This window comes from Momordica charantia (genome assembly GCF_013281855.1).
Source record: "Momordica charantia cultivar OHB3-1 chromosome 5 unlocalized genomic scaffold, Mcharantia_2.0 BLBB01000005.1, whole genome shotgun sequence".
Classification (NCBI taxonomy): domain Eukaryota; kingdom Viridiplantae; phylum Streptophyta; class Magnoliopsida; order Cucurbitales; family Cucurbitaceae; genus Momordica; species Momordica charantia.
Genome location: NW_028275163.1, coordinates 23,597,163 through 23,621,332, shown reverse-complemented (window position 1 = coordinate 23,621,332; position 24,170 = coordinate 23,597,163). Strand labels below are relative to the sequence as shown.

At 37.1% G+C, this 24,170-nt stretch overlaps 4 protein-coding genes across 7 annotated transcripts; 2 read left to right on the top strand and 2 right to left on the bottom strand.

Annotated features, from left to right (window-relative positions):
- The first annotated feature begins 1,606 nt into the window (after positions 1–1,606).
- On the top strand, positions 1,607–4,642 carry LOC111015140 (uncharacterized). Of its 2 annotated transcripts, none has more exons than XM_022290073.2 (5): positions 1,607–2,183; positions 2,281–2,680; positions 3,080–3,894; positions 4,131–4,330; positions 4,431–4,642. In XM_022290073.2, exons 1-4 carry the CDS (start codon positions 2,045–2,047, stop codon positions 4,286–4,288), a joined length of 1,512 nt encoding a protein of 503 aa, XP_022145765.1. In that variant the 5' UTR covers positions 1,607–2,044; the 3' UTR covers positions 4,289–4,330; positions 4,431–4,642. The 2 variants fall into 2 exon arrangements, with proteins under 2 accessions (XP_022145765.1, XP_022145766.1); XM_022290074.2 differs by having other exon boundaries at positions 4,420–4,642.
- A 2,660-nt stretch (positions 4,643–7,302) lies between these two features.
- On the bottom strand, positions 7,303–10,893 carry LOC111015132 (RING/U-box superfamily protein). 3 transcript variants are annotated; one of them, XM_088123600.1, is made up of 8 exons: positions 10,502–10,893; positions 9,692–10,189; positions 9,077–9,242; positions 8,601–8,898; positions 8,348–8,420; positions 8,084–8,174; positions 7,902–7,981; positions 7,303–7,810 (listed from the first exon to the last, which is right to left on the bottom strand). In XM_088123600.1, the coding sequence occupies exons 2-8, from the start codon at positions 9,893–9,895 to the stop codon at positions 7,478–7,480; spliced, it is 1,245 nt and encodes a 414-aa protein (XP_087979726.1). In that variant the 5' UTR covers positions 9,896–10,189; positions 10,502–10,893; the 3' UTR covers positions 7,303–7,477. The 3 variants fall into 3 exon arrangements, with proteins under 3 accessions (XP_087979726.1, XP_087979725.1, XP_087979727.1); XM_088123599.1 differs by having other exon boundaries at positions 9,692–10,157; XM_088123601.1 differs by lacking the exon at positions 10,502–10,893 and having other exon boundaries at positions 9,077–9,259; positions 9,692–9,832.
- A 7,163-nt stretch (positions 10,894–18,056) lies between these two features.
- On the bottom strand, positions 18,057–20,306 carry LOC148211562 (uncharacterized). Its single transcript, XM_088123779.1, has 4 exons — positions 19,936–20,306; positions 19,309–19,858; positions 18,712–19,245; positions 18,057–18,626 (listed from the first exon to the last, which is right to left on the bottom strand). Exons 1-2 carry the CDS (start codon positions 20,182–20,184, stop codon positions 19,577–19,579), a joined length of 531 nt encoding a protein of 176 aa, XP_087979905.1. The 5' UTR covers positions 20,185–20,306; the 3' UTR covers positions 18,057–18,626; positions 18,712–19,245; positions 19,309–19,576.
- A 1,293-nt stretch (positions 20,307–21,599) lies between these two features.
- On the top strand, positions 21,600–23,670 carry LOC111015031 (uncharacterized). Its single transcript, XM_088124588.1, has one exon. It carries the CDS (start codon positions 22,021–22,023, stop codon positions 23,449–23,451), a length of 1,431 nt encoding a protein of 476 aa, XP_087980714.1. The 5' UTR covers positions 21,600–22,020; the 3' UTR covers positions 23,452–23,670.
- Positions 23,671–24,170: the final 500 nt, after the last annotated feature.

Genomic DNA, 24,170 nt, shown 5'->3' with positions numbered 1-24,170 from the left:
CTGATAATATTTTTTCTGTACTGAGACTGAGACCACAATGCCCAAAATTACCTTTAATTATGACTTAATCATTCCTTCCCAGATCCACCCCCATAAAAGCCAATTCACTTTTCAAATATTACCTTTTTTTCTTTTTCTTTTTACACAGAAAACTTTACAAAATTCTAAAAAAATAACTTACTTGGCTTTGGGTGAATCAATCCCATCGCACCACCTTTTTACAGTCACTACTGTAACTCTCTTACTTCTAGGTAGATTAGGTACTTCCACTTTTTTCAACTTTTTTTAGTATTTTAGATCAACTTATTATTTTGATTTCTGCCTTTTAAATTTAGTTTATTTTATTTTTCATGTTCTAAAAATGTCTGATTTTGATTTATATACTTTTAACCGTGATTATTTTGGGTGGTCTCTTCTCGTTTGTTTTCAGTATTCTCTTATTTATTTCTATCATGATTTTAGTATGAGTTTTTTGAAATGGATAACCATAAATTTATATATTAAAGGGTTTATCCTGTGTATAGACAAATATGGACTAAACTAGTTGATTTTTAAAAGTACAGAAGGATTAAAATAAGTTAAAATTGTTGAAAGTACCCGGATAAAAACAGATGTTATTTTAATATATATGGAGCAAAATGAAATTAAATCTCAAAGTTAAAAGGACTAGAATGAATAAAAGGGACGTTTTGGTCTTTTTTTTTGTTGTAAAAAAACAAACTTTTGGGTTTTAATGTGTATAAAGTCTTTTTGAGGGGAGTAAATATCTCTCTTTTATGTTGAGTTGTTTTCATAATTGTTGTGGGAAAAGACAAACCAAGTACTAGTTGTTGATGAGTGAATTAGAACATTTGTTGATGACAAGTGTGTGATATAATGAATTGGATTTGTGTATTAACACAAACATAATGAACACAATTAATTCCCAATTTTAAATTTTTATCACAATTAAACCCAAGCTACACAAATCCATGTTTTTCAAACCTAAACTTAATAAAAACAATAAGTCAAACAACAACTCCATATAGATACAAAAGTTGGTACAAGCATAAGAGTTGGTGTAGTCAGTAAGTTTGCATCTCTATTAAAGAAAATAATAAAAAAGAAGACACTGATGATACATACATAACATATATATAATATGATAAAAGTTTTGAATAAATCAAATGGAGAAAAGGGTCCATCTTCTCCATTGAAGAGTTGAATTATAGTCCATTGGGTCTTGAAATGGTGCGGTGGCAAGGTTCTTGGGTCTTGTGGTATCACCTATCTGAAATATCAAGTTCGAACCTTGTATGATCACTGTGTTGCTCAACGAAGGCAATAAATCTCAATTACAGAGATCCACAATGTCGGAAAAAAAAAAAGAATTATAGTCTATTGGGTCCCTGGAATGGCACAGTGGCAAGGTCTTGTCTTGTGGTACCATCTACCATAAGATATTGAGTTCGAGTCCTGTACTAGTCACAGTGTTGTTCAGTCCAAACAATAAGTCCCGATTACGGAGATACAAAACATGGGAAAAAAAAAGTATTATAGTCTTTGGAGTTTGAGCTTAAAAAGGTAGCAAAAAAGAGGAAGAACTGTATACATTCTGGTTACAAAACCACGTGTATAGACAAGAGAGAGAAGAGAGAGAGAGAGAAGAGGAAGAGATATTCTTGGAGGCAAAAGATGTTGGTTTTTGGTGTTTTCTTAAAAGCAAACAAAAGAGGGAAAAACCAGATCTCTCCATTAGAAACACTTCCATGATCTGGAAAGCTCTCATTTTTCATATATAAATTTTTTCTCCTTCAAGTTCAAGGTCTTTTGTTCAGATTCAAAGTCTTCGACTTTGGTTTTTACTGTCTTTTGGCAGAACCCTAGTCCCCCCCACCACCTTCTTCATCAAATTCTTACACATAACCAAAAAAACCAAGTTTTTTTTAGCTCTTTCCTCTGCAAGAAAAAAGTAAACTTTAAAAATCCCTTGGTCTTTACTTGTTTGTTCTTGTCCATACCATCTTCAATCACCTCCTAAATAAGAAAGAAAGAAAAAAAAACCATGTCAAGTAATCCCTTTTCTCTTCTCTCTTCGGCACCGACCGCGTTCGCTCCACAACAAGATGCAAACCCTGACCCTAACTCTAAACCGAAACCCTCCGCTGCGGCGAAGAAGAAGAGAAACCTCCCCGGAAACCCAGGTGAGAATCAGCTTCTTGATCTTGATCGATCTTCTGGTTTAATTGAAAAGGGTTTGGATTTATATAATTTTTGTTGTTTTTTCGGTTGTCGTTGCAGATCCGGATGCGGAGGTCATCGCTCTATCGCCTAAGTCTCTCATGGCGACGAACAGATTCATCTGCGAAATATGCAACAAGGGGTTTCAGAGAGATCAGAACCTGCAGCTTCACCGACGAGGGCACAACCTGCCGTGGAAGCTGCGGCAGCGGACAAACAAGGAGCCGATCAAGAAGAAGGTGTATATCTGCCCGGAGAAGACGTGCGTCCACCACGACCCGTCGCGGGCCCTTGGCGACCTCACCGGAATAAAGAAACACTTCAGCCGGAAACACGGCGAGAAGAAGTGGAAATGCGATAAGTGTTCCAAGAAATATGCTGTTCAATCTGATTGGAAAGCTCACTCCAAAACTTGTGGGACAAGAGAATATAAGTGCGATTGTGGAACACTTTTTTCCAGGTTAATTTTCTCTCTCATTTTTCTTTTGCCAGAATCATTTTCTCACCGTCCAAACAGTACCTCTTTTCACTGTTTGAGCTCGTACTATATTCAAATTAACGAATTCGTCGAACCAGTTTCACAAATAGTATAGTATTATAGATTAATCAATCAATATTTGAAATTAAATACGTTTCTGAATCATAATTATTTTTTTTCTCTTCCCACGAACTCAAAACTTTGAAAAACTACTCAAAACAAGAAAATTGATGATTTTTTCTACTTTTTAAGCTCTTATTATAAAGACAAAAGTAATTAATGGTGATTATTTCTCTGACCCAGAAATTAAAATGCAACAAAAATGTCAATGATTGGATACACAATTAAATGCTGGATTTTTTTTAAAATTTTCTTTTACAGGAAAGATAGCTTCATAACCCACAGAGCATTTTGCGATGCCTTAGCTGAAGAAAGTGCAAGAATCACAACAGTTTCTGCAACAAATATTCTCAATAATCTCAGAAACGATTCAATTCTTCTTCATCAACAAGATCCTCACCAATCTCTCGTTGATCCTCACTCCAATAATAATAACAATAATAATCATAATCATAATAATCTTCAATCTCTTGGAGACGTTTCAGGGCTTTCCCAATTCAGCCATTCAGATTTTCTGAGAGATTTAGAAGATCAGCAACACAAGAACAGATCCCCTTTGTCCCTCTGGTTGAACCAAGCTTCTGCTGAAACTGCGATCAACAACAACAACATTTCTAGCTTTTTCGGGTCGTCGTCTTCTTCTTCCAATCTTTTTGGATCGATCAACGAGAGCGGGATATCGGGGCTCTCAGTGCTCCCGGTGATTGACAAGGAAGATGTTGAGAACAAGGCGAGTTTGTCGAAAGCTACCGCGGCAGCGTTATTATCGGGTCAATCTTCTCAGTCCGTCGTTTCTTCTTCTTCTCCGATGTCGGCCACTGCCCTTCTGCAGAAAGCTGCCCTTATGGGCTCAACGAGGAGCAACAACAATAACTCATCGCTCTTCGGAGCAGGCGGTTTTGGAGTAATGAGCTCGTCGTCGTCGGCATCTTCTTCGTCGTCATCGTCATCTTCTAATGCGGTGAGCTTGAACTCTCTCAACAAAACTAGGAGCCTGACAATGGCCGACTCAATGCAGATGGTCGGGAGCTCCGACTTGAGTTCAAATTGCCTCAGCCAAGTTTTACTGTCCAACGGTAAATTTAATCTTTTATTCATATTGGTAGCATTTCCATCAATCCTAAATTAGAATATTAAGACCTTTTAAGAAGGTGATAGAAATATCTTAACTATTGAATTATTGATAGAATTAAGAAGATTTGTATACAATCTCTTAATTCTAAAAATTTAAGGGGGTAAACTTAAAAACTTTAAAATGATAGACTTTTGTGTAACCTTGTTTAATCTTTTATTCACATTCTTAACGGTACAGGTAATAACGGAATGAGAAGTAATGGTCAAACGCGAGACTTCCTCGGCGTGGGAGGATCAGGGGAAGCTCCCCGGCCACCGTTCCTCCCACCGGAGCTGGCAAAGTTCGCCGCCATAAACTCAACCATGGGGCTAAGCCAATTCGCCGCCAACCACTGAAACCCCATAATTTTCCGATCAAGTTTAAACCAAATATTGAAGGTCAGTGAAAAAAAGAAGATCATAAATAAAATGGTTTTTTTTTTTTTTTTAAGAAACTGTTTAATAATAATGATAACGAGGGGCAGCAGAATTTTAACAGGGCAGGGCGGCGGAAGAAGCGGTCAGAGGAGGGGCCGCCGGCGGGGCCACCGGTGAATGTTTAAAGTTTGACAGATTTAATTCAGAAAAAAAGTTAGAAAAAATGAGTGATGCATGTAACTCTTTTTCTTCCTGTTATTTTATATGTTGTCCTCTGAACCTTTTTTTTCCCTTTTTTTAAAATTTATTTATCGTAATTTCGCTTTCAAATTATTGCATCTGCCAGAAAAAAACTAATTTATTTATTTATACATACATACATATATATTTGACTACTGGTCAAATTAATCCGGCCGGCAGCCACCAGGATCAACTAAGAAAGATAATGAAAAATAATGATAATAATAATAATAATAATGCAATTTGAGCAATTTAATGCTAATTAATTACATGGCATGTATCTTATTATCCCACCTTTAATTTTAAAACAATTATTAAATAAAAATGTGAGAAGAAAAAAATTTGACCTCGAATCTAAATAATCCAACTTATTCTTTCATAAATAAAAGGAGGTTTTAGTTTGTTTGTGTTAAATTTAATAAATAAGTAGATTTTTTACCCAATATAAAAAGAAACTTCGTCAAATAATAAGAAAATTTTCTTGTTTTTTCAATGCCTTGAGAGCTAGTTTTTCTTTATTGAATAATAAATCCTATAACTTTAAGAAATTTTAGCAAATATCTTCTAACATATATTTCTTCCCCCTTTCAAAACCCTAACTATATATGTCAAAATAAATTTGATAATGGTTAAGTTATTACGGATTAGGTTAAAAATTTACTTTCACGTAATTACAGTTGAAATATATTGTTTCTTTTTTATTGAACAAAACACACTGGAGTGGAGATTCGAATTCACGAACTATAGATTCTTCAACCAGACAAACTAACCTCACGTTGAAAATTACCTTTAAATATATTAAGGATTAGAAAAATAATATATTACCTCTTCTCGTCATTTTCAAAGATAATTCCATCACATGAGAGAAGGTAATCAATGAGACAAATCTTGGAAGTTCAATTCGTTTCTTGTTCTTCAAGAAGAATATTTTTTACATAACACAGTTGAGAAAATCGACACTACCAAATACCAATAGAAAATAGTGTAAGAACAAAATAATAATAATAATAATAATCATCTTAATTATTAAAAACTAATCGTTTTAGCCCCATTTAATAATCATTTCATTTTTTTTTAGCGCTAACATTACTTCTTCCTACCATTTTTTTTAAGTACAACATATGGAGCTGGGAATTCGAACTCACAATCTATTACAGCTCGATATAAATGTCTTAACTAGTTAAACTATATACACTCGGTTTGTCATTTTATCTTATACTTTCTTTAGTTTGTTTTGTTATATAGTTTTTATAAACATTAATATGTTTTCAAATGGTATTATAAATAACAAACCTACTTTTAAAAAATATAAAACTAAAAATAAAATATGCTAACATGCTGATTCTTGAAAATTCAACCAAAAACAAATGAAAATAAAATATGTTCTTAGATTAGAGAGTTTCCCAATAATGTTTATAGATTGAGAATCTCAAGACCCAAATTGAAGAGAAAATAAATAGATTTTTATTCATTTTAAACCAATGTTGGAATTAATTAAAATGGACACAAGAATGTATAGGGTCGTAGGTATGATTGTAGGGCACTTTTGTTCCTAGGGAAGCAGTTGCTTAGGGCAGGCAGCCCCTACACATTTGACTTTGCCCAAAGTTTTTATTTTTACTTTATCCAAAGTAATTAATTAAAACAGCCCTATAGAAAAATGGTCAATGGTCTATAGGACAGCCCTAAATTCAAAAGGGTTTTTTGAGAAGCCCAACTTTTTTAAAGTCCCAAAAACAGAAAAGGCAGATCTATATATGAAAATGCACAAAAAGAGAAAAAGGGGACAAAGTTTCTTTTTTTTTTTTCTCTAAGAGAAAATATTATTAATTAATTTGTAGAAATTATAGTGTAATGATGTCTGCCTTTTTGTGTTAAATTACAAAAAGAAAATAGAACAAAGTTGACCTTTTAAAAAGTAGCCATGTCAAGTCAATCAGAATTCAGAACAACAATGCTATGAAAATCTTATTAAAAAAATGGTAAATTGGAAAAAAATAAATAAACTTGAAAATGTTACGATTGCTATATTCTATACTTCCTCAAAATAGAATATTTTTTTAGAAATAATTATTTTTTCCCATAAAAAAATATGTAATATTTTATATTATTTGATATATTTTTCTTTTGGACAAAATATTTTATTATTTGTCCCAGTCAAAATTAGGGATGTTCATTTTTCCAACGAGATGGAGCCCTTGAGATGGAGAATCTCTGTTTAAATTCCAGCACTCGAAGATGGGGAAATTTTTTCACTAAGAACTTGGTGTTAAAATATGATAAATTGTACTGATTTAACTTATATTAGTAAACTAGAATGACTTATATTTATTTTCTAGGTTAAAATATGATCTCTCTATATGGAGTAGAGATCATGTCATTTAATCCTTAGTTTATAAATCTTATACCTAATAATTTAGGTGCTTGTGAATTTACCGTGCAGTAAAAAATTAGCATCTCTCATTGATTTTCTACATACAGTACTTTCATTTATGTACACGTGAAATCGAAGTAGCCATCATGTAAAAACTCTGTAACAATTTAATGAGATTTTTCACTATTAAGATTAATACGTTACAATTGTCAAATAAGAGCATAAATCTACTAAAGTTTGTAGACTTAAATGATTACTTTTACACAAATACAACAACGAAATGTGTGTGTGTTTTTTTTTTAACATATTTTCTATTATTTATTTTAAGTGCCCAAAAATGATTTCTAATATCCCAAGTTGTTTATTTTCCCTAACTAAATTCAACATTCACAAATAAAATAACATTATAAATTCTGAAAAAGAATTTAAAAATATATACATTATTTTCTACTCACGAAGAAAAATCATATACAATATAATCTAAGGGAAAGAACTGCTGGTTGGCAAGCTATATAAAAGAGCTAAACTAAATGTCCATGGCACACTGGATGGGGTCAGCCCTGGTGCAAGGCTTCTGAAGCTCCCATTTCAACATCTTGCTCATTAGGAGGATCAGTTTGGCCCCGATGCAAGGTTGCGGGTACTGTTCGTGGCTGCCTCGGCTCCTCAGGTCCCTGTTGAGGATCAAGTGGAGCATCTACTTGGGCTCGATGCCTGATTGTTGATGATCCATCTGGTTGCTCTGTTGACAAAGTACGCTGAGTTGATTGATCGAGCCAGCTTCTTGTTTGTCGAAGAATTTTCTCGAGCATGGAACTTAAAGTCATTGTAACTCCGAAGCCCGAAAACGTGGCGATAAGAACAGCTAGAATGGCCTGCATGTGAAGCTGTTGATCCAGAGAAACTTGATCACTTGATTGCTAACAATAATGTCTCTCTTTTTCACAATGCCATCAGAATGCTACGGTTTTCGGTTACCTTCGTATAGAAAACATGAGAAAAAGCGATCACGAGAGCGAGCTGGATAGTGGCGTAAATCCATATATATTGCTTCCACACTGACAACAAACTTCAAGAGTATTAATATGAATCGATGACCAAGAACAAGAATCTGAAAATATCTAGCGAATGACAACTCCAAAAAACGAGTCTCGCCATACCCATTGTTGCTGCGGTCATGGATGCAAGAAGACCAAATATGCAAGAAAATGGAAGAGAAATAGCTAAAGCACCCGCTCCCATATCACTGGCCTGCACAGGCACCGGTATTAGCAACCCTAACGGCAGCAAACAGAAAAACGACAGTACACGCCCCATATGTTGATGTTATATTTATACTAGTTCAACCATCAGTCCGTCACCGACCCCGAAATATGAATGGACAGAAATAGGAAGAATAAGGGGGAGAGAAGTGCTAGAAATACCAGAAGTTGCTCTAGGAAACCAAAGTAAGCTAACATGTTGATGATAACAAGAAAAGGAACATCCTGCCAAACCCTGCAGAATGTTCACACAAAAGTTCAGTTTTCAACATAAACCGAAAAGTTTACGGAATTCATCTTCCGATAATTGGGAAAATCGAACAAAATTTGGCAGTTTTGTATGCATAATTTTAAGAGAACCGATATCATTATCTCGGATGCCTGCACATTCCAGTGGGGAAAAAGTTTTACTTGCCTGTATTGAGTAATATCAGCTGGCTGGATTCCCCTTCCTCGGAAGTTGTACGACTGCACGCTGTGCGCTCGTGGGAGTGTAGCCGGGAGATTTCGAACCTCTTGTCTGCACACATCGCATATTCTGTTACCTTTAGTGCTAAACCATTTGATAGCACATTCTTGGTGAGCTAGTGCAAGATCACCCCTACAGTTACATTCCATCTTGATCGTCTCAGGACCATTACCGAGCTCAATCAAGCATATTCGACAAACGGTTTCTTCTTCTGAAAAATGCTCACTACTGCCTACGGTTTTATCTGAACCATGAAAATCAAGCATATAATGATAATTGAAGTTTAAAGAAAAACAGAGGAGATATCTTCCCCTCCCAAAAACCAGGAGTGGAGATCACATGATCATCCATGGCGCTTAAAGAATGGAGAAGAATCTTGCTGATGTGACCAAACAAAACACGAAATGACATAATAAATTTACCGTTATCATACGCTGGTGATTTACATGGTGTCAAAACAATCTCTTGGCCCATTTGTGGAGAGGTCGGGATCAGATGATCAATATTACCGTGCAAGGATACAGTTCCATCTTCTCTGATCTCAGGCACGGAATAGGATCGATGCATTGACCTGTGGGCCAATTCTTTCTGTAATGTGAAGAATTCTGTAAGAATCAAATGGAACACAGTTGGAAAAACACTGTTTGAGCAAAAAAAAAAAAACGAAAGGATAAACCATTCATGTCATATCAACCAGAAAAACAAAGCCTTGTGCCATAAATATCGATCATAATGTTTTAATAACATGAACAATGAAGATTCAACTCAAAATGGGACGCCCTGCCATCACTAATTAATTTGATGCATCAGTACTCTTTTGGGAAGCATTTCAAATTCGCTAGCTTAGTAGAGAGCATATGAAGTAGTTCTCAACCGACCCGGGAGAACCGTTCTGCAGAGTCCTTGCGAAGTATAAGAATGAAAGATGAGTGGAAATGATGCTATGGATCATAAACAAAAGTATACTTCACCAAGTTGATTCAGTTAGCCAGTAAATAAAACGTTTTCAAGCTAAGAAGTGATTATTATATACTTACAGAGGAAATGGGAGGTTCAATTATGCACTTTCCATGAGAGGACCCTGAATCTGATGCTCTTTCCAATTTGGGGTTGAAAAATTTCGTGAGCGACATCGACCTCGATATTCTAGGCCTTTGAGACGCAACTGGACGAGAACCTTCGAACGGTACAATCGGGGACTTCTCAACATCTAGCCTTGAATTCTCATATTGGGAATTCATGTTTTTAGTAAGCCCTTTGAAGTTTGATTTACTTTCCGACGGTGAAGGGCGGCCCGGGGAGACTGCAGCAGCATTGGAAATACTTGGGGAGGATAGGGGGGAGAAAGCCAGTCTTTTGGGAGAATGGCTTGAAATTTGGGGAATTTTTGATGTTCTACAATGTTCACCATTGTCGAGCTACTAGAGATGGAACCTCCATAGCAAGATTCTGAAAATTCTGATTCAGATTAGGGAAGGTTTCTTCAGTAGAATCTCCTCCAGCCTTCAGAATGAAACAGAAAAAGCAAAATGAAACTGTTTTGACTTTAGGAATACACATAGAACCAAGAGCTCTTTGAGCTTAAACTTGAATAAAAATCAATTATCTCATGCAACACTCACACAGAAAACTCAGAATCGATCAATTTCATTCGTTTGATTCAACTTTTATTATTTTCTCTGAGTTTCTTCACGATAACTGACAACAAAATTCCAACAAACTTAACAGATGGAACAAAAGTTAAATGTAATGAAGAACAATTTCTACCCAAAAAAAACCCCAAAAATGGGATTCCTAAGAAAAACCCAGATGAAATTTGTAAGTATGAACTGAAATTTTGGTAATACCTTCAAATTTGAAGCATCAATTTTGCTCTTTAAAGGGTCTCCACCATCTTCATCAGTAAGGTTTTGCCCCCCAGTTGCCATTTTTCATTGAAGAACTTACCTTACGCCAATGGCAGCAAGTGAAACACAGATTTTAGAGGAAAAAAAAGTGATGGGTTTCAAGTTTTCTCTGAAACCCTCCAAACCGATTTCGAAAAACCCAGAAAAATGGAGAAAGGAGAGAGAGAGACAGAGGGGAGAGAGAGAAAATAGTGGTTTTTTTGGGCCAATTTTAATAGATAGGAGGTGGCTTCTTCTGGTATTCCACTGGAACTCTATGAAGGTTTGAGGGAGCTGAAATTGAGCTCTTCCAGAAGTATAATGTGGATTACTTTATCCATTTTCCGTTCTTGACCAGCAAAATTAAACTAATAAAAGAATGTGACAACAAAAACTAGTTGTTGTTTTGTATACAAATAGCTTTGTTTTTTAGTTAAGAAAAAAATTTAAAATAATAAAACTATTAAATCTATCTGAAACAATACGTTTAATCGGTTTAAATACTCTTTTTGTTTTTTAATTTTATTCGACTCTTAAAATTTAATCGGTGACAATTTAATCTCTGTCGTAAAAAATATTACTAAGATTTTTTATGTGTAGATGAAACTGAATGTGTTCAAACCATATCATTATGTAATAAAAATTCAAATTGATTTCTACATAATTTTTTATGATAGAATAAAGACTAAATTGTTACAAATTTCAAATTATAAAAGCTAGGAAAATTTAAGGACTAAATTGTTAAAATTTAAAATTTAAGGATTAAATTGTAATAGAAGTATAGGACTAAAATTATATTTAAATCTAAAATATTTGATTTGATAATTTATTGGTTTTGAATTTGATATGCATAGAGAATGAATCCTTGTCTACATTATCATTCTTATATGTTCAATTTTCAAACCATTAATTTTATTGTCAAAAGTTTGTGATAATTGATGACACATCTAAAAGCTGTGAAAAATTGAACTTCTATTTTATTTTATACTTTAATTTTATTTAGTTTAAACAAAATCTCATAATAATAAGTCCAAATAAGTGTTGAATAAAAACATATTAAAGAGAGATGAGTCAACTAAGATTTTTTTTATCTGGAGTGAAACTCAAATTAATGTAAAACATTTTTTTAAATCATGTCATGCTTGTAAAAAATGGACTTTTTTAAAAATAGATAATACATTTTTTTGTTAAAATACTTGTACTTCAGTCTTAGTTCATTTGAGTATCCGTACTTTGAAAATTTTCATGTTGGTCTATGTACTTTTAAATTATTCGTTTTAACCTTTGTAATTTTAAAAAGTAATCATTTTAGACTCTATTTACAACATTTTAACACAAATTTTACACATAACGAAAACTCTTTAACATAAAGTGATATTTACATTTCAAAAAAGATATTGATTTTAGTGTGGTATTAAAATTGTGAAAGAAAAAAATGAGATTAAAAATAAATTTAAATGATCAAAATAGTCACTTTTTAAAAGTACATAGACCGAAATGAACATTTTGAAAGTAATGAGACTAAAATGAACCAGTATTGAAAGTACAGGAACCAAAATAACAAAAACTGAAGGTACAGGGACCAAACTATCTATTTAAAATTACAGGGACCAAACTATCTATTTAAAATTAGTACCACTTCTAATATTAAGTCTGTCGATGATACACTTGAAGCTGATATATTAATAATAAACCTACAATATTACTTAAACTAATATCTTCCACTTGTAAAAAGATTTTTTTTGTGATATACCCAAAATGAAGTACACCAATCTAATATTAATATTTAGGGTGATTGATATACTTATATTAAGTATATCAATTATGTAAGTGATATACTTCGTATCAGGTATATCATTTAAACTTAGTATTTGTATATCAATTATATAATTGATATATCTCATATGAAGTCTATCATAAATATATTTATATTAGGTATTTGGACAAAATTGAAATTAAAAATTTGTTAAATTTGGATTTAAAATTCTTTGCTACATTAATAAAATTAAAAAAAAAACACCGTTGGTTTGTTTACAAATATGAATTTTTATTTTACTCATAAAAAATACCCTTAAATTTTATTTTATTTTATTTTTTTTTGGGTGAAAAGCAATTTAAAAGTGAGTGAAGGTCTCTTCACACTTAAAAATATTATCTTTAGAATATTATCTTTAGAAGGAAAATGAAATTTGTGGCACATTCTTTATTATCTGCTGTCTTTTCTAAGTTGAATTTTAGACAATTGACTTTTGTAATTGAAATAAATAAATGACCAATAAGGCAGACCCATTGTTGTTATTTGTTAATTGGATTATATCATGTGTTTCGATTTCTGATGTCTGATCAAGATTTTTTTCCTCTTCAAAATAACAAGCTGAGGGCTTGTCGCATAAATTTAATTTTATAGGATTCTGCCAGTGTTCGTATCAATCTTCTAGAATAAAGGGATCGGTGAGACTTCTAAAACAGAATAGTACTAAGATCGATATGGCTCTTACCACACGGACTCCGATGCTTAAGTTAGGATCAGAGCATACATCTAGAGTTTGACTTATCCTTCTATTTATAGAAGTCGAACCTTAATCTTTTTAGGAATTACCAAAGTTGAATCATGTCCAAGAGATCTGGACTTCTGGACCTGTGTGTTTCGTAATTGGCCCAATGTCGAATTTAGGATCGAGACAAAGTAAATTCGGATCGGGTTGCACGGGGTTGGGAGAGAACCATTGGGGTTCTCGCCGCCAAGAAGGTCTCAGCGTCGAGGCCTGGTCAGTTATGACCGACTCGGGCCGTCGGGTTTCAACTTCCTTACCTGATGAGCCCGCTCCTCCTCCAACCTAACTCCTATCTTCTACTCGTCCAATATGATCTCGTTTTATCTTCCTATAACAGCTTATTTGGTCAGCTAATTTTTTAACAAGTATTTATTACAGTATCAATCAATACTGCAATTTTTTTTAATTTAAATTTAAATTTGTTACCTTTTATTCATTTAAAATTTTGATACATGACCAACAACATATAAGTCAAATATTTATTAATGTAGATTCTTTTATAGTAAGACATGAAGTAAAGTTTCTAGCAAATGATTGGTTAAAAATTAGCAATAACAGCTAAAATGAAATTTTATGCTCATCTAAGAAAATTCATTAAATTTTATGCAAACTCTAGTATATTAAAGAAAAACTTCATTTCAGAAGTTAAATTTAAAATGTATTTTTTAAATATTTCAATTATTTCTATTTTTTTTCAAACATAGTATAAATATGATTTTGTTTATTGTGTTTTATATTACATTTCAATTTGAGTTTCATTTGAATTACGTTTTTTTATATAATTTTAAACACCTTACATATTTAAAAATGTACATTTATTTTATAAAAGTATTTAAAAATTGAGAGGCTAAAATAGAATAGGTATAAAAGTCTTAAATTATATACAATTTACATTTTTTTTAATGACAAAATTAAAGTTATGGAAAACAGCAGAATTTGATTGATTGTTTTAATTTATTTTCAAGTTTAATCGATTCAATTCACATCGACGCATCTTTTCAAAAGAATCGAAAAAATTTTGTTGGTTATCATTATTTAAGTTTAAAGAAAAGAAAAGTATAATAAAATAAGTTATCATTTTCAACAACAATAATTAATTGTTTAATCTGATAAAAGATGTTCCAGGGAAAAATGACTCATATGATCCTCTTAAGTTTCCAATGTGCTCAAATAACCCACCCCTCAAAAATTGTTTTGAATGACCCAAATATGCTTTTTCAGAATTGTCAGTGGAAGTAAATGTACCCAACTACCCCTCAATTATAGTGTCAATTCTCGGGCTTAAACGTGACTTTCCCGGCCGTAAGCGTGATAATGATAACTAATTCTCGGGCAGAATCGCATTTTTCCCGCCTGAGAATTGGCCAAAATGCTAATTTTGGGTTGTTTATGGGCGAGAATTGGCGAGAAGTTAGGTTGACTTACAATGAATTCCCGGCCGTTAACTGGTATTATTTCGCCCGAGAATTTAAGGTTTTCCAATTAATCAAACAACCACTTCTCATCTGTGCACTTCAGCAAACCAGTCTTCTTCATCTGTGCACTTCGTACTCAGCTTTGCAGATAACAAAAAGAATATTGTACATTGAAAGTAACTCTTCCATCTGACCACATAGTTTGTTTGTAGCTGAGTAAGATTTCTACACAAACGAGGTAGGTGAAATGTCATTTACAAAGAATGGGCTTTTTTTGTGTTTTTCGTCTCTGAAGTCTCACATTTATATGTCTACTCTTTTGTTTTTTGTTTATTTGGAAACGTTTGAGTGCATCTTTGTGGTTTTTATTCTTCCTTAGAGAACGACATGTTTGGGGCATGTACTCTGTATTTTTCCATGATTCTCGGGCGAAGTTAGGGTTATTCACGGTCGAAAATGACAATATAATATGAGTTTCTCGGGCGAGAATCATATTGTATACGGGCGTGAATTCTCGCCCGAACGACAATAACTTCCGCCCGAGAATGTCGAAAATTTCGAATTTCGAATTCTTCTTTTTCCACATGCAGGATGTCTCGCCTATTTGTTAGCTATGGTGGTAGTTGGAATGAGTCATAATTTCTATATGAAGGTGAAATTATGGGAGGTTTGGATGTGGACGATTCTATAACTTATGAGGAGCTCCTTAGTGCTATGTTCAGCATTACCCGAATAGATCCGGATCGGTTCAAAATCTTGATACACTGTGTATATAAGTTCAATCTGCAGTACCAGGTTCCGAAGTATTACATCTTTGATGACCATAGCCTTAGATTTTTTTTAAGAGGCCCTCCACATCCCTCTGAAGTCCCATTGTATGTATATGTCGTTCCGAAGGAAATACATGGCAGTGGAAGCAGTTCAATGAATCGTAACATTCCAGAAGCAGAAGCATTCCAATTATTTCCCCACCAGTTAGGGCAGACCGTTCCGTATTATGCTCCATCGTTTCCTTTTGATTCCACGCTCCCAGGCCCATCATGTTTTGTCCCATCAATGACGTCGTTGACGGACAATGTAATACCATGTAACTTGGGTGACGATGAAACAAACTATTGCGGTCAATGGGACGATAACGATGAGAACGACGTGGAGTACGAGTACGAGGCCGAGGATGATGACAACCACGATACTGAATTCGACGATGATGTTGATTTTGACAATGAGGATGAAGTAGACCCTATGGATGTAGCTGATCCATCATCGGACCCCTCGACCGAAGTGCACGTGGTCAGTACGAATGCACCGTGCGCAACCGGTCAAGCTTCTTGCTCAAGGGAAATTGTTAAGACAGGTGATGAAGTTTGTTCGTCAACGGAGGACATTGCGGTAGGGAATACTTTTCGACCGAAAGAAGATTTGCAGTTCAAACTCTCGGTGTACGCAATGAAGATGAATTTTGAATATCGCGTGAAGAAGTCGACAAAAAGTTTGTACACTGTCGGATGCACCGAGGATGGGTGCAAATGGAGCCTACGTTCAAGTAAAATTAAAGGTTCAGATACTTTTCTTATCTCTACATTCTATGAGGTTCACAGTTGCACTCGTGAAGTAATGAAACATGACCACCGGCAAGCTCGAAGTCGTGTGGTGGGTCAGATTATAAAGTCCACATTTGAGGATGTAAGTCGACGTTATAGACCGAAGGATATTGTTAATGACATGCGGAAAAATTACGGTGTTAACATTCGATATGAAAAGGCGTGGCGTGCGAGAGAGAGGGCTTTGGAACAGCTAATGAGATCACCGAAAAAGTCGTACACTCTTTTGCGTAAATACGGTGAGGCATTGAAATCGGTGAACCCGGGCACGGTATTTTCATTGAAGTTGGAGGACGATAAATATTTCCAATATGCATTCATGGCCCTAGGCTGCTCTATCCGGGGGTTTAGAAGTTGCATTCATGCCGTACTTGTCATCGACGGTGCACATCTGAAGGGAAAATATAAAGGTGTGATATTGATAGCCTCCTCTGTTGATGGTAATAATCAGATATATCCACTTGCATTTGGAATCGTAGACAGGGAAACAGACGAGTCTTGGACTTGGTTCTTGGAGCGAGTGAAGAGTTGTATTGGAGATGTTGAAGGATTGGTGTTCGTGTCTAACCGACACCGAACCATTAATAACTCTGTAACTTCTGTCTTCCCACTGCTGAACACGTCAGTTACATGCATCACGTGCAGATGAACTTGAATGATAAGTTCAAGATTCGAAGCGAAGGCGTGGAATGGCTATACCTCCTAGCAGCTAAGGCATTCAAGAAGTCTACCTTCAGGTATTATTGGAATCAGCTTGCGGGATTCCCAGAACTGCGCCAGTACTTGGAGGAACTCGGGTTCGATAAATGGTCACGCGCATATCAACCTGGATTGAGGTACAATCAGATGACAACTAACATTGCAGAGTCCATGAATGCAGTTTTAGTTCACGCACGATATTTGCCTGTCACTGCACTATTAGAACATTGTAGGGCTCTTCTGCAAAGATGGTATTACGAACAACGGATGTACGCATCGACCAGAGCATCCATTCTAACTGATTATGCTGAGGGGATTGTTAAGAGTGCAGTGGAGCAGGCCCGACGACATACGATTAGACCGATTGATAATTACGAATACGAGGTACACGATGGTAACAGGTGCGTGTCAACCTAAACAGTAAGAGTTGTACGTGCAAGCAGTTTGACTACTTCCAGATCCCGTGCTCCCACGCTGTCGCTGCCGCCATGCATCGTAATGTTAGTATATACACGCTGTGTTCGCCCAAGTATAAATTAGAAACGCTTCTTAACGCGTACGCCGAGCCAATCTACCCATTGGGTGATGAGGAGGACTGGCCTTTACCCGACGACTTTGTTGAGTACACCATCGAGCCTCCGAAGTTCGTTGCAAGAGTTAGTAGACGGTAAACAGTACGAATACCATCAGCAGGTGAGCCTCAACAGATACATAAATGCAGCAGGTATGGAATGCAAGGTCACAATAGGAAAACTTGCCGCCAACCATTACGGACAACTGAGTCTTAGTTCGATGTATGGTGTACTTATATCCATGTATTTTCTTTTTTGTGTATTGGAATCTGATCATCATATATTCGGGCGAAATGTTGATGAGATCTTGCCATGAATGCAGTTCTCGGGCGTGATAATGATATTCTCGCCCGTGAAATAGTGCAGAGACAAAAAAGACTTGTGGATGAAAACTTTTTCGGGCGAAATGACAATATTCTTGCCCGAGAAATATTTCAGTGACTTCATTTGCACTGACTGAAATATTTTTTGCCCGTGAATAGCCCGATTTCGCCCGTGAAATGTTTCAGTGATTTCCATAATTTGTTCTTTTGGGTGGAATATGAATGGTCAATGTTGTATTGATTCGTTTTATGTATCAAATTGCTTTTTTAACATATTTATCTTATACGAAGCAGGATAAGTAGTTCGTAAGAGCTAGGTAATAAAATAATGGCATAGTACTAATAAGCGGAATAGATTCAAAATATAGATCGGTTTGCTCACATTTCTATGGCCAATTTCTCCCTAAAAAAACTAATGTTGTCCTGAGTTAAGCTGGTCATATTTGACCCTGTTACATCATACTCGAAATATTTAACGCAAAACATTCCACAGTCACCAGACTCGCTTTGCTGGGGCGCGGACGTTACTTGACGAATGCGCCATGGCGTATTCGGTAGTGTCGGCCTCAGTATCTGAACACCGGCCCTGTGCATAAACGTTGGTAGGACAACAGTCATTGGCCTCAACTCGGACTCCAGAGCTGGAAAGGGTGTCATCGACCTTATAGAATCCCACACAATGATCTCACCCTCCTGCAGATCGATGTGTAGCATAATCCAATGGTTGCCACCGATGTTGTATGGCAGGTAAATAGCATCCAGATCAAGCCATCGTGTTTGATAGTCTGTGTGCGTCCCGTCCATATAGCTCAGGATGGTCTTACACTTCCCAGCCCAATCGTATTCCGTTGCAACTCTCGCAGGTACAGCGTTCGGGGCTGTCATGCGTTGATATAGTCCGTCTGTTCGTCGAAGAAAGTTCTGCAAGGAATAAAAAATTTCGGTTAGCACATGAATTTGTAAAAACGGTCAGCGTATGAGATATATATATATATATATTACATACCGCAAGGACAATGTCACCGGTGGTGAATCTTCGAGAACACAAGTCATGCCGTTGCTCGAGTTTGTTCCGCGTGAACATGAACAACGAATCGATCACCTATATAAGTCATTGTTGTTCGAAAAAAACTAAATACCAGTACAACACATATTTGGGGTTTCGAACCCGTACCTCACTCGTCATCCACTTGCCCGAGTTGATAAGGTCACGAAACCATGTCTTTCCTCGATCACCGTAGCATGATTTGCGAGTGGCGCGGTCGGTGTTAGGGTTCGCCAGCCAAGCATGAAACTTCTGGACTTGTTCAGAGGGGACGTGGACTAGTGGGTCATATCGCATTACCTTCTTCCGCTTCCCGTCCACCATGACATTGAACGACCCGCGAAGCTTTCATGGGAGCTTCCTCTTCCGAGACCCCCGCCGAGGGTTCTGACGTTCAACAGGCTGCGATACCGCACATACCTCATCCAGGTCTGGTTGCGACGTCGCTCCCGGCTCTTTCGCATCAGAGTCCGTGAAGTCCTCGGCGTATTCGTCCTGGATAAATTATGTTAGCAAATAAAATCTTGTGTTTAGAGTTGAAAAGTCAAAAATAAATACCTCGTCGTCCATAGATGACTCTAACGGATGCGAATCGATCGTAATATGGTCCACCTGTCTGCTCTGAACAGGAGTCTGCTCGAGAGGGGCAGCCTCACAACGCGCATGTAGACCAATATCTTCCTTGTGCACGTCCTCTGTACCCATGTCTTCCTTGTGCGTCAAGGCAGGTGAATGTTGTTGATACAGGGCAGAGTAACATTCGTTAGACCATGCTTATGATCGAATTTGAACTTATAGATTACGAACACATACCTCGCCCTCTGGTTCAACCTGGTTCCCGGTCGTTTGGCCGGACTGATGTTCCTTTGTCTCCTGCGCGATCACATGGGGGGGGATTGATGATCATGTCATCTGTGTCGTCCACGTCCCTAGGAGATGGTGTAGAACCATTGCCATCCTTGGGACCATCACCTCGATCACTAGGTCCCCCACTGGGTGCATCACTCGGACCATCTCCTGGCCCAGGACCATCACTCGGACCATCTCCTTGTCCAGTACCATCACGGTTGCTGCCTCTTCTCATGTCATTCGGGTCGACAGGCAAACCCTATACAATGGATAACAAGTTAGTTATCGCTATATGAAAATGACATCGTAGTTATTATAAGTGAAAACTGTTATTACCTTAGCGATTCTTCGCAAGAACTTCCGGATGTATTTTAATTCAGTCTTAATACCTTCGAACCCGTCGTCCATGCGCTTGTCCATGCGCTTGATCCGTTTCTCAACTTTCCTCAGACGCACACTAGACATGCGTACCTTCTTACCACGTCCATTCTCCTCTTTCTCCTCAGCCTCTTCATGGACGTCTTCTCTAACACCTTTGTCGACATTCCTCCTTGTCTCCCGTCGTCCTTCTCTGGTCCTGCACATGCACTTGATGGTTCAGTAGCATTGTTCTCGCGCGAGACTTCGTCCTCATCTTCGGGCTCCGGTGGTTCGAACGTCCTATCTAGGAAGGTCGTCTCAGCATCCGTTGCTTCTATTGATCGAGTTCTTCCCTACGCCAAAGGTAATGAATGTGTCCGCATAAATATGGAAATTAAAGAAACTTATAAGTATAAACAAGAATGAACTTACTGTGCTAGATCGAAAAATCTCTCTATCAAGCACATGCCATGCAGTTGAATGGCCGCACCTCCATCGAAGAATCCGTGGCACGACGTCCGAATTTACCTTATTGGCCACACGTCCAGATAAGGAAGATATAGTCTCGTAGGCCATACCTGTAAGTATATAAGTGCTCGACGTTATTGATTGGTTAAAAGGAACGAAAACTGTAAACAAGTATATAGGCTCATACCTGGAACGCCCAAGGGAAACCGTAGAGACTGTACGATTTCCTGAACCCGCCATCCTTCGACCTCTTCGTCGGGCCGCGCTTCAGACTATATATAGTCTTATCAAAGGACAACATCCCCCAGTCGTGGTTGCAGCACGTTTCCCAATCATCGACTATTCCCAGCAATGTATAGTCGTACTTCAGGGTCCTCTCCCTCCCCAACAGAACTAACTCTACTAAGTATACAATAGATACCTTGACCGCGTCGAAGTCATCCTCGAACCGTGCGGCTAAATAAATCTTCTCAAATTCACTCAACAGAACTTCGTTGCTATCATTAAAGTAAAGAGCCCTAAGTCTGTGGGGAGATGTGTCTTTTCTAACTAGACCCCTATCATACTTAAGCCCAGAAATAATGTCGAACTCCCTCCGCCCAAATGACACCTTACTCCCAAACAGGTTGAAGCTAATGGTGTCAGGTGTACTATCCTTGATCTCCCTAAGTAGGATGTTGTGTATCAGTGGCCCGTTAAATACGAGGTCTAAGTCAAGGAGATGGCCGAAGGAAACGGAGGGAATCGAAGAGGATAAGAAGAAGAAGACGAAGGAAAAACGAATGGGAAAAGAAAGAGGGGAAAGGCCAACGGTTGGTTTTTTTGACTTCAGGGGTACAAATGTAATTTTATTCTTTTTTAAATTAATTAAAATAATAAAGTAGGTCATTGAAAACAATTTTAGAGGGCAGGGTTATTTGAGCAAAATAGAAACCTGGAGGGTTATATGAGTCATTTTCCCATGTTCCCGATCGACCTTGTACTACTACCGTCCCCATACAATTACGAGAAAGCCCTTGCTCGCCAATAATTCTGGGCCCACAGTCTCCTTAATCTCAAATCCTGTCCATTCAGTACTCGACACGTGTAAAATCCAAGAATATCTCCTCGTGCCACGTAGTACCTAGAGTGGACACGATTTTACTGGAAGCTCACAGTATTAATGGAACCGCTCGTTTTAGATCTACTACCACCCTTCTTCTTCTTCTTCTTCGCTCGAAACCCTAGGCCTGAGTCTGAAATTCGATTTCGATCTTGAGTTTCAGTTAGTGTTTTCGAGGATTTTGTGCTGTGGGAGTCGGTTTTTGGAGAATGTGATGTAGGTTCTTGAAGCTCCATGGTTTGATTTGGTTTCTTCGACGATGGTGACTTGGGACGGGAGAATTCGGAGGATGAAGGTTCCGAAGAGGGTCTGGTTAATTTTCCAAAAGTCTATGGGGCTCCTCGTGGGTGGAAATCACACATCATCCAGGTTTTGTACTCGCTAGTCTTTTTTCCGTTTCTCAATCTGGCTTTGTTTCTCTGCGTAATTACTTTTTGAGGAATTGTTCTCGTAAACGAACTCTGAGCGCGTTGTGAGTGGTGATTGGGGAGATGAATTTGAAGGCTATGAAATGGCAGATCGTTCATGGATCACTCGCGAGGCGTGTGGTTGTTCGAATTTTCTTGCTCGCCTTGGCGATTTCGACCGTTCCTTTGCTGCATGTATTGACGGGTGCCGATTTCGGAGAAATCCCGTCGGCGATCTTTCGTGATTGTGTTGTGAGGTCGAATGATGCTAGTGCGAAAGTTTCCCGAGGATCTTACTTGTTTCAGGGTCACTTCCTGAATCCAATTTGGGTGCCGTTTGTAGCGCTGCACTGTGAGGAACATATGAATCTGACGATTAATGTCGTTACCGAGTTAATGGAGAAGCAGTTCTTGAATCACAGTGCAAAATCTTTATGTATTGGAGAGGGATCTGCCTCCGCCGTATTGGCACTGAGAGACATGGAATTTACCGATGTTATCGGTGTTGGTCAACACCGATTCTTCTCGCTAAGGAGAAAACAATTTGTTTACGAACTGGACTTTAAGGATCGATCATTTGATTTTGTTTTCTCTAGAGATGTAGACAAATATTCAGTGCCTGCACTTCTGGTGCTTGAGATCGAGCGTGTGCTTAGACCTGGCGGAATTGGGGCTGTCATTGTGGGAATGAGTGATTCAATGCCCAATAATTTGATTAGAGCTGCAACCCCAGTGTCATCTTTACTGAAAACTTCCACTGTGATGCACGTCGGCCATGTTAATAACTTAACTCTGGTTGTTTTCAAGAAGAAACTCGACGAGTTTGGGCATTTGGAGCCTCACTTGTCGTCTCAATGCCGCGCTCTCACAAGAAACAAACCTTTAATTCCAAAAATGGAGCCTCTTGTGAAGCAAAGATCTGTGGGATTTGACAGAAGGCTGGCTTATTTGCCAAAGCTTGTGGATGCTTCCAATGGGGAAAAGTTGGTCTATGTTAATATTGGTACAGGGAAGCGCCTGAATGACACCAACAAAGATTGGTTTCCATCTTCTTATCCCATAGATCGCAGAGATTTTAATGTTTATCTTGTTGATCATGACATGTCTGCTCTCGCCACCCACATACATAAGCCAGGAGTCACGTTTGTTTATCATCCTGGCCTGGCTGGAACTGATCAAACTACAGACAACGACGGCGATGACGAAGAAGGAGAAGAACCGTACATCGACGACGAGTTCGATTTTCTGTCTTGGTTCAAAGAAACCGTGCAGCATGCTGATTTCGTCGTCTTGAAGATGGATGCAGGGAAGGAGGAACTGAAGTTCCTATCAGATTTGTTCGAAAGCGGAGTAATTTGCTGGGTGGACGAGGTGTTTCTGAGCTGCAGAGATGATGGGGTTGATGAAGAGAGTGAGCTGAAGAGAGACTGTATGGATCTGTTCAAGGATTTGCGAGACAATGGTGTCTATGTCCATCAATGGTTTCTGGAAGCTCCTTCCTTCATCAAAATATGATCAAAATTGCTGAGTTTGCTTCGTGGTTGAGCACTCTATTAGACTTAAATAAGCAACCACTTCGTATGTTTCCTGTTTTTAAGTTATGAACTAATGAACTGCATTTTGCATGGTTCTTTTTCTGTTACAATAAAGAACTGTTGTGTGTTTGCTTTTTGGGTTCGTGATTTTGATGTTTCAGTTTCTTTTATATGAAAAAGTATGATGATTATGATGTTATTAGGCCCTACTTTTCTTATATTATAATGTTAATCATAGTGATAATGTGTTGCACCGACAGTGGAGAATTTCTAGGACTTTTAGTATATGATGTGACAACATGACCTAGGACTTGCATCATGAATATTAGTAGGCTGCAAATCCAAATAAAAATTTTAAGGCAAACTTTTAATCTCATTTTTGTTAGGAGCAATGATTTAGTTTCTAATTACTTCGAAATTGATAATAAGTTTAGATTCTAAACTTTAATAGGTAACAATTAAGTGTCAATTTTTCTAAAAATTTAGGCTTTTAATTTTTAAACAGGGTTGTTCCTTTGTCATTTTATCAATCTACATCAATAATATTTTTTTTATCAATTTACATAAATGAAAATTTTAAAATATTAGACTAAATTGTTAGGCATTGAAGTTTAGATATTAAACAATTAATTTAATGTGGACTAAAAGTAATTTTTAACCAAAAATAAATAATAAAAAAAGTTTGGGAATATAATAAGT